The following is a 10101-nucleotide window of genomic DNA, read 5'->3' as shown; positions in this document are numbered from 1 at the left end:
CAATTATAGGCCTATATACATTATATAGAAATACGACATTCTGCATTCAGTCTGTCTGCAAATTGAGAACTTTTACTTTTGATACCTGAGGCTACATTTAGCTGGTAATACTACCTTTACTTAGCTTTTGAAAGGTGTACCTTTACTGACAACGGAGCTGTGGTATTACTACTTTTATGCGTGAAAAGGTTATGCGTATTATGGTCCAGGACTACCTTGCTCTGAGCTGAACGTGTAAGGACTAGAGACGTGAAATAGCTCCACTCACACACATCAGTCTGTTGATGTCTGCTGTTTCCTGGCTCTGTGGGAGCTTTCACGTGACTCAGAGCCCGTGCGCCTCTGAAGCAGCTGAGGACACGTAAAGCGAACGGAAACGCCGCAGTTTAGAGCTCAGGAGCTGCCAATTTACTTCAATACAGTTAAGAGGGGGACGCTGGTCATTCTCCAAGATGTTTTCACTCGGGGAGAAGATGGAGTTTCTCATAGGAAACCCCTTTTCAACGCCCGTCGGTCAGAGAATCGGTAAGTCGCCGTTGCTTTTGAAACTCGGAGTTGTTCACCGCTGGATTCATCATTTCATTTACCTAATCAATGACATGTTCCAGCGTTTCACAACCACACTCACGGGGAAGTGGCCTAAGATAATTTAATAACACATTTCCTGATCTAAAATGTTTAAAAATGAACTACAAATTTGACAGAGACATAAAAAGAAGTCTTTCGAGCCAATGACGCGACGCAGGCGGGACTCGATCCCACCGAATCTTCCGTTTGATTGGTTAATGAGAGATGAGTGACGGATCATTTGAGGAATGAAGGAGGCGCTGGGTGTTTCCTCTCACTTCCTCGATCACTGATGTGCTTTGTCAAGATTCCGTTTCACACCATTACGCACAAGTGTCACTGCCGCTCTGTAACAAGCATAACGTGTGTGTGCGTCACATTAAACCTCTTTTGAACCAGCAGTGGATCCTCAGTGGCAACAGGTTGCTGCTTTTTGTGATGCAAACAAACCCACAACAGACACTCAGACAGCTGCATGAGACAGATGTGTAATCATGACAATCTAGAGATGTGACAGAACGACAGGCAGCCATCTCAAGCCTTCCTTCCTCTGACCTCATCCACTCACTTTCTCACACAGTCATGTCAGAGAGGCTTCTGCTCCGGCTGAGGCCAGTGAGAGCAGAAAGCAGCTGACAGTCACATGAAGTGGAGGGAGCCAGGGGAGGAGAGAGGAGGGGGAGTAAAATGCGATTGAGAAAAGCAGTGAGGGTTTGTAGAAGTGTGGGGTTGTTAGTGGAGAGGAATGGAGGAGATTTAGAGACTCACGAGGAGCCTGTGAGGGGTGGAGTGCAAAGAAAACTGGCTTTGATTGCTAAATAGTTTGGAGGGAAATACATGTTTAAGCCGAAAACCCATTTTCTCAATCAGCTTATGGCGATAAACAACGAGTTGCTATAAAACCATATTATCTGGAGGATACCACTCACTTCACATGAGAGGTTTTTAGTATTTGATGTTTGTGGAAAATGTGACTGAGTATTATGTTGCAGATGTCATGATATCAGAAGAAAGTCTTCTGGTTATCGCTTCATTGTTCTCTTCCCACATCAGTGTTACTGCATCACTGTAACTGTATGTGATTCCCTCTTTGTTGACAGAGCGAGCGACCAGCGGCGCTCTGCAGTCCGACGACTGGGGGCTCAATATGGAGATATGTGACATCATCAACGAGACGGACGAGGGGTACGTAACATGGTTTCACCACGAAGCCTCTGACTGAGCCCATCTGATGCACACTGCCTAACCCTTCTGACTAACGCAGTGCTCTGTGTGTAGCTCCACACGTTTTATGTTTAGTGCCACGTCCGACATGATTTTGTTGGTTCTTTTTGTATTTCTATGGAGATCTGGTTGTGACTGTATGACCTACAGTGAAGGCCAGTCTCACAGTTTGCTCTGCAGTGTGTTTCTGTAATGCTAAAAGACGAATGTCACTGTAATCCTGAAATGCAACGTGTGTAGTGGTTACATGTATACAGTCAAATCTCATAGAGATGAACCACAAACACAACTATACCTTTCTTTTCTCATTTATCAATATCAGTTTTTATTTTTCTCAGGCCCAGAGATGCAGTCAAAGCTATTAAGAAGATAATCGTAGCGAACAAGAACTTCAGAGAGATCATGTTGGCCCTTACTGTGAGTATTCATCTGCAGGGGATCGTGTGCAATGATGTTATCCATTATTTTAGTGTAAGAGTGTAATTTGACGGTCAGAATGACCCTGGTCCTGATTGGCTGGTGGCCTTGTCGCGATGGTTTGTGGTTTATTCAACATTGTCTTCGTGTACGCGTTGAGACAACGGGAGAACAAGCTTTTATTTTGACTTGCATAGATTTCATTATCACTGTCACACAGGTTCTTGAGGCCTGTGTGAAGAACTGTGGCCATCGCTTCCACATTCTTGTGGCGTCGCAGGAGTTTATTGAAGGAGTTTTGGTGCGTTCCATTCTGCCCAAATACAACCCCCCCACTGCCCTCCATGACCGGGTGCTCAGCCTCATACAGGTATGTGGATGCTCCTGCAGAGGGCAATATATGACAAAAACTGTCTGCACTTGTGCTGCAACTAATGAGTACTTCCCTTCGTGGTTAGTCTGCTGCTTGTTGTCTTAAATCATTTATTAGTCGTGTCTATAAAAAAATGAATGAATTAATAAATCTCCATCACGTTTTACCAAAACCAAAAGCGATGTCTTGCTAATGTTTTCTTTTTTTAGTTCTAAACCCAAAGATATTACATTTACTACAATAAAACACAAGTAAAGCAGGCAAATAATTCCAGCCGTTATGATGAGATCCTTCAGTTCTGTGTGATGATCCCACTGGACTCTGGACTCTGTTATGGCTGCAGACGTGTACAATCGTGTGCTACATGGTCAAAGCCAGTTCTGAGTAATCACAGACTAGCAGGAATGATAATATTAGATGTATATGCTGAGGGAGCAATCCTTCTCTGTAGCTTTTGGTTTCTTCTTGCTGTTTTTTCCCACATTTGGCCAGTTGACTGTGCTATTGAATACTGATTTAGGAATCCGTTATTCTCCTGATTTGTTTCGTCATATCATCCGCAGTCGTGGGCCGATGCGTTTCGTAGCTCTCCCTCCCTAGGGGGGGTGGTGTGCGTATATGACGACCTGAGGAGACGTGGTCTGGAGTTCCCCATGACCGATCTGGATGCTCTGTCCCCCATCCACACTCCGAATAGGGTGAGACAAAGTGAGACAACACACCAAAAGAAATGCATCTACAGATATCTATCTCTACAGCGCACCTTCTCCATTCATCTTGCAGAGTATCCCAGAAAACGAGACCCCTGAAACGAACCCCGTCGCTGCTTTCACACATCAACCACAACCACAAGCACCTTCCAGTGTTCAGAGTACGTCCACTCCAGTCCTGTCCAGCGAGGGACCAGCCTCCCTCCATGCAGAACAGGTACAACAGCCTAAAAACACTGCCAGTCACTGACTACACAAAGCTATGACATTGTTAAAGTTAGGGACATTTGTAGACTCGAGATAAATTCTGCTTTCACTTTGACATTAAAGAACCTTTTTATTGTCAGTGTCAAAAATCCAATGTTCATCCAATGTTCATCCATTGTGATTCAGACAATAAAACATGAACATGTCTCAGCTTTAATAGTTCTTATAGGCACTGATATGTTGAGCCAATATTCCGCATCTTTTGATGTTTTGCCTCTGGAACAGCATTCAAACCATTAACATAGACTAGTGTTTAACTGCATCTTAAATCAGATATGTGGTTCCCAAACTGGGCACTGAGTCTTGCACATGGGACCTGTGGGAAAGTGTCTGGTGAAGATTCATTTGTCAGAACTGACCATTTGAGCTGGAGCAGGGCCATTGTTAATGGTAACTGTATTACGTGAGTAATAGGCTGTTTCTATGCACAATGTTGGCTTTATAGAATAAACGTCGTTGTGTTGTTGCTTTTTTGACTGCTTTAGATTTTTTTTTTAAGTTTCTTAATCAGGAACAGAAGCTGCGAAGTGAGCTGGCACTGGTGAAGGGAAATCTCACTGTGATGACAGAGCTGCTGAATGAGCTAATACCTGGACAGAGCCAGCAAGATGACACAGAGCTGCTACAGGTGTGTGTGTGTGTGTGTGTGTGTGTGTGTGTGTGTGTGTGTGTGTGTGTGTGTGTGTGTGTGTGTGTGTGTGTGTGTGTGTGTGTGTGTGTGTGTGTGTGTGTGTGTGTGTGTGTGTGTGTGTGTGTGTGTGTGTGTGTCAGTCAGTCTTTGTCCATCATCAGTGCTGTTTAAAACAAAATGAGTTGGGAGAAGATGAACCATAAATAATTGTGTGTTTTGTTCTGATGCTTCATTCTAGTGTGATCATACATTACTTTAAATGTGACTTTATATTCAACTGTGCAGGCTACATTTTTGTGTTGGTACAATCTGTCAATTGATTTAATAGCTTGCCATGTGTGTCTGTATTAATCGATCTTACATGGGGAGGCAGAGACACTTATTTGTTTCACTTCCCTGTTATTACTCTTCCTCTCTTCGGGCTGTTTTGTTGATGCTGCCGGTACAATTGCTCTGTACTTCATGTACTCTCTGCAAGTGTAGGTATCATGTTGTTGGCAAAGAATTCTGGGAAATGTAGTAAACTAGTGACTGACGTAAAAAATAGATGAAACGGATTAAGAAAATTGGGTACACCAACAAAAGTACATTTAAACATCGTATAACCCTGGGACTGGATTTAACATCAAAGATGGATGATTAATTTACTCCATGTGGTGAGAATGAATTAATCTCTCTGTCCTCCGATGTCCAAGCAGCAGCTGTACTCGGTGTGTAAGAGCATGCAAACTCGAGTGGTGGAGCTCATCCCCCAGCTGCTGGATGAAGGGTTTATTGAAGAGCTGCTCATGGTCAACGATGACCTGAACAACGCCTTCATCCGCTATGAGAGGTGTGCCGCAGCCTAGCTTCATGTTTCGGATCATAAGAGTGCGATATGTATCTTTCTCATGGCTAAATTCATGCTCATTGTGTTGTAATTGTGTTTTAGGTTTGACAGACTGAACAAGGCACAAATCCCAAGTAGTCAACAGGTAAGAAGACGACTCGCTCCTCCTCATTTCTGCTGTAAGAACAAGCTCGCACACGAGTTTGACGCCCCGCTGTGTTGCGTCCTCACTCTAGCAGAGCTCTGCCACAAGCCCGAGCCTCATCAACCTCAGCCAGCCTGCTGTCATCACAACAACCAGCCAACCAGCAGCCAGCAGCACCGGCACCAGTCTACTGCAGCCAGCCGACCACAGTGAGTGAACATTGTAGAACTTCTGATTCATATATATACCAAATCCATACGTATAACATTCCTGAAACTGGAGTTTTGCTTTTGTAATTTGGTGTATATATCTGGCAGAAAACAGGATGTTGTGGCTGGGCATCACATGGACATTCAGTGTTTATGGGGTTTCACAATAACATGACAACTTAGGAAAAAGGAGAAAATCCAAAATTGCATATGATGTGTTTGAAAGTTGCCTGAGTACAAAATCACTGTTTACATTCATGTTTATGGTTTTATTATTCAAAAGTGTTGCTACAGGAATTTAGATAACAGAATGGAAGAGGGCTTTTTTCATTCAGCTGTGACTTAATGGGTAAGAAACTGTCTTGCAGAAGAGGAGGAGGAGGAGGAGGGGGAGTTTGACATGTTTGCCCAGACGAGAGGCAGCTCCCTGGCTGAGCAGAGGAAAAGGTGAGCGGTGCTGACTGGTGACAGAAAGACACGCATCACATCCCGACACCACGGACTGTCACAACATGTCTGGTGCTGGTGTTTAAGAGATGAAAAGTGCCTCATCCCTTGTGGTAACTTTGACCTGGCGTAGTAGCCTTAGCGATAACAGGATTTGCTTTACAGATATCTGCAATCTGAACTGAATCTGAATATAATAAGACATAAAAAGATATAATTTCATTAAAAACGTCTGAATGTAGTGAGATGAAATTACAAGCTGACCGGTGACCCTGAGGTTACTTTTGCCACTAAACCTCTGATGAAAGATATCTACAGTTGAGTTTTGGCCGACAGTACATGACACCACGTAAAGAACACAAAGCCTGACAATTCGATTTTTCAAACTGCATCACAAACAAAAAGGTTATTTTATCAATAAGAAGTAAACGGTCTGGACCGTTGTTTACTGTGGGCATGCCATCTAATTGCAACGTTCAAAGTTTGACTCTCGGGCAAAAAGTTGAAATGAATATTTAGTTTAATACAGCCTACACTGCATCACAGCATTACAACATATCCTATCCCCAGTGTCCGGTATGAGGACCCAGGAGCTGTGGAGGGCCTCGCTGGAGCTCTGGATACGAGGTTGCAGGTCACAGGAGGGGTGAGTGTGCCTCCATAAGACAGACATGGAGTCAAACAGAACATTTCCTGTGAAATACAAATACAAAGTGTAGTGATAATCGTTGAATACAGCTAAAACACAGTGTCACCTCATTTTCATTACTGTTCCTTCTAGATGCCAGCCGCGAAAACCTCTCAGCAGAACGATGTTGACAAATGGTTATCTGGTGATATGGTAAGAGAAGCTTCTCTCTTTATTAAACGGTGTTCTTTATGTGATGTGTAATATACTGCAGCATGATATATCTTTAATCTGTTTTATTGTGTTTGGACGTGCAGGAAGACCAGTCTTCAGTTAGTGAGGGAGTTTCCAGTACAGGTGTGTTGTTCTGTCTGCTGGTCCATTGCTGCCATTTTAGTGTTCAAAATAATGTTTCATATTTCGTGTTTACTTTCTGTGTGTTCATGTACATACACGCACATCTAACTACAACTGTCCCTTTCAGAGTTTGATCAGTTTCTGGAGGATCGGGCGAAGGCGTCGGACCAAAGAGAACAGACGATTCGAAGCGTGCCGCCGTCCACCTCCAGACCGCCGCCGCCGCCGCAATCTAACCAACAGCAGGAGAGATCAGACCATCTCTTCTCACTTTGAGTCTGAGGACAAACAAGAGAAGCGGGTGGATGTAAATATCAACGTACACACGGCATCATATTAAAATATGCCCACAATCTCACACACATGCTGTGTTAAGTCAGGTTTCCTCTGAAAGCACACACACACACACACACACACACACACACACACACACACACACACACACACACAGAATAAACCTGACACTACAGACCTACTACCTAATCAACTCATTGCATAAATGCAATATTTCTTAGTTAATTCCTGCTCTTTGTTTTCTTTGTGAGTATAAAAAACTTCTTCTGACTGTATTTATGAATTATATTATTATAATGTTAAAATGCAACTATTGTTTAGAGTTAAGTATAATGTTGAAAATATGTTTGATATCACGCCATCATGTGCCTTTGACCCAGACAGCTGATCTTGTGTAGATGAGAATAAATAGAGTTATTATTCTGCTAACATGTTGCATCTGTCCTCTTTTTTTTACAATGATGTCTGCTATGTCATTAATCGAAGCTGCCATGATGGGAATTCACCCTGAGGCTTGTTTTATAACTGATCTAAGTGCAGTCTGTGTGTGAGAGATCGCTGCTCCACCAAATCAAGGTCAAATGATTCTTCTTCTTCTTCTTCTTCTGTCTTGCTTCATGCTCGCTGTGAATTATGTCAAACCATTTTTTTTTTCTCATACACATGTCTCCTTGATGACATCTCCATTGCTTGAAAGTATCACACGTAGAAATCTGGTGACTAACGCGTGAAACTAGCTTCTCAGATGTGTCCTGCATGTTTGCGTTGAAGCTAGCCAAAACATCAGAGCCTTGAAAAACCCATCCTCAATAATATGTCCACTGTTTGTGTTCTAAGGCACTGAGTTCAGTATGTTATTGTTCACAAGCTCAAGGATGTCTGGTATGGGAGTCTCTGACGCACCCGGAGGAAACCCTATAACTCACCCTTCTGTTGTACCATCCACACCTAAAACCATGCCTCGACCAGTCAACTGTGTTGTCTTTGTCTGCTGGATTTCTGTTTCTGTCCTTCTACATGGATCTGCATTGTTTGCTTCTAACACTTCAACCCAGATCCAGCTTCCAAACGCGACCGTTGTTCAAGACAAGGAGGACACAGGCTGGGATTCAACATTTCTTCAGCTGAGAGACAGTTTGCTGTCCTATTCACAGCCCGTCCCTCCATACACCCTGCTGACCAACGCTAAGGACTACCACTACATGCCCAAACCCAGACATCGCCGCCCCTCACGCCTCCTGCGTCTTCTGGGATCCTCTTTTGACCTGTTCTGGATGTCCATAGATCAGCCATCTCAAGCCTCTGGGTGTCATAGGGGTGGTCAACCTTTGGGTAATTCATCACTGCCCGCAAAATTGCCCAGCTACACCGCTGTCAACCTGAGTGCTTCTCCAGAGCTGAGAGAGGCTGCAGCAAACCATCGCCAGAAGCTGGTAAAGGAAGCTGCAGATCTGGACCTCAGTTCTCTGCCCTCACATGTCGGCAGTTCAGTCAGAGACTGGTTAGTGCGCTCTGCCACTTGTGGATTGAGCTACCAATGGGTGGATCTGGGTCCGGCTTTCTGGCCACGTTGGCTGCGTCAGACTGATTGTGAAAAATCAGATGGAGTGCGAAGTTGCTCCTTTCCTGGTGGGATGGAGTGTGTGCGAGCTCAGACAGCTCGCTTAAAGATTCTGGCTTGGCACTGCTTGGAAGTCAGAGAGGGAGGAGATGTTTCTAGAGGGATTAAAGCTCACAGATCTGATGGCAGAATTGAGATGGGGACAGGTGAAGTCATGAAAAGGTGTATATGGGCTGTAGTGCCTTATCCTGTGGTCACAGCATGTTCATGTTCTTGTAAATGAATGTTTTTCTCACTAGGGCTTAAGATTTTCAATCCTCATAATATGCTGGATGTTTATATGTATTTTATACTGTCATTGAGTTGTTATTGATGAAATCAAAAATGTGTCAAATGATTTTTCAAACCTAATCATATTTGCTTTTCATCACTCAGTAAGACCTTGCACCTTTTATATTACTGACTTTGAGCAGAATTTAATAAAAGATTTTGTCTCCTGATGAATTGTTGAATTATTTAGTTTCTTCAGCAACACTCTGTCAAACACATCCTCTCTATTGTTGCTTTGTGTAAGCAGGGATGAAGGCTACTCATTCACTTTCTCCATTCTGTGATGGTCTGGGGCTTAAAATGTATAACTTTTTGGTCACAAGTTTTTCTCACTTAAAGTCCAGAAGGCCTACATGTCTGGTGTCAATAACAGTATGCGGTCTACAGCTCTTTAGTCCCATATTACTTTTGGGTTGTGATACATTCATATGATTAGGAAAACTTCACAAATGAGTGGTTCCACTGTGTTTTCAGCAATGCTTTCAGTACACTGCAGACTTTTCACCTCTCTTTTTCAGCTCTTCACAATTAGCATGTGTGTACTTACGTGTGTGACGTACATTTTTTTATTTATTTTTTATTAAAGAAACTTAAAAATATCAACCTAAAAGGAATATCTATCCTATCCTAAAATTGAGAATCCAAGAGAAATTGGTATCCAGTTCTGAGAGTGTGATGACAAAATCATTTTGCGACAGGAACGGTTTTCTTTTGTATTATAATAATAAGAGAACAAGCAACGAAAGATGTGTAACTGCAGAAAATGTGATGATTGGTTCAATATGCTGCGAAAAGTAAAGTAGTGAATGTTCGAGTCAACAGCCCATATCTGCTGACTTTCTCACGTGACATGAATAAAGCCACATGCTGATGTTAACAGGATGTCTATTAAATCACTTATTGACACCATTGATCTCCTAATAAAACTGTTTTACAAAGTGTCTTGTGTTTGCCTTTGATTATTTGTGAGTTGTTTACAATAAATGAAAACAATTGAAAGAATGAAAATGAATATATATATATATTTACACACACACACACACACACACACACACACAAATATATATATATATAATTTATTTATATATATATATAATTTATTTATATATATA

At 42.6% G+C, this 10101-nt stretch overlaps 2 protein-coding genes across 3 annotated transcripts; both read left to right on the top strand.

Moving 5' to 3' along the window:
• Positions 1-318: 318 nt before the first annotated feature.
• LOC142948553 (target of Myb1 membrane trafficking protein) lies at positions 319-7527 on the top strand. Of its 2 annotated transcripts, none has more exons than XM_076090656.1 (15): positions 319-525; positions 1668-1752; positions 2130-2208; positions 2429-2578; positions 3145-3279; positions 3365-3508; positions 4058-4186; positions 4888-5021; positions 5121-5163; positions 5258-5372; positions 5741-5819; positions 6390-6465; positions 6601-6660; positions 6765-6804; positions 6932-7527. In XM_076090656.1, the coding sequence occupies exons 1-15, from the start codon at positions 453-455 to the stop codon at positions 7078-7080; spliced, it is 1491 nt and encodes a 496-aa protein (XP_075946771.1). In that variant the 5' UTR covers positions 319-452; the 3' UTR covers positions 7081-7527. The 2 variants fall into 2 exon arrangements, with proteins under 2 accessions (XP_075946771.1, XP_075946769.1); XM_076090654.1 differs by having other exon boundaries at positions 5255-5372.
• A 147-nt stretch (positions 7528-7674) lies between these two features.
• On the top strand, positions 7675-9159 carry LOC142948554 (noggin-2-like). Its single transcript, XM_076090657.1, has one exon. It carries the CDS (start codon positions 7950-7952, stop codon positions 8940-8942), a length of 993 nt encoding a protein of 330 aa, XP_075946772.1. The 5' UTR covers positions 7675-7949; the 3' UTR covers positions 8943-9159.
• The last annotated feature ends 942 nt before the right edge of the window (positions 9160-10101 follow it).

This window comes from Anarhichas minor, unplaced genomic scaffold (assembly GCF_050575085.1).
Source record: "Anarhichas minor isolate MPS153535 unplaced genomic scaffold, ASM5057508v1 ptg000012l, whole genome shotgun sequence".
Taxonomy (NCBI): Eukaryota; Metazoa; Chordata; class Actinopteri; order Perciformes; family Anarhichadidae; genus Anarhichas; species Anarhichas minor.
The sequence above is the reverse complement of the archived record's forward strand: the minus strand, read 5'-3'. Positions and strand labels throughout refer to the sequence as shown.

Coding starts and splice junctions, on each gene's coding strand:
- LOC142948553 (XM_076090654.1), top strand. CDS start 453: ATGTTTTCACTCGGGGAGAAGATGGAGTTTCTCATAGGAAACCCCTTT. Junction 2,579..3,144: donor GGGTGCTCAGCCTCATACAG/GTATGTGGATGC, acceptor TATCATCCGCAG/TCGTGGGCCGATGCGTTTCG. Junction 5,820..6,389: donor CTGGCTGAGCAGAGGAAAAG/GTGAGCGGTGCT, acceptor TCCTATCCCCAG/TGTCCGGTATGAGGACCCAG.
- LOC142948554 (XM_076090657.1), top strand. CDS start 7,950: ATGTTATTGTTCACAAGCTCAAGGATGTCTGGTATGGGAGTCTCTGAC.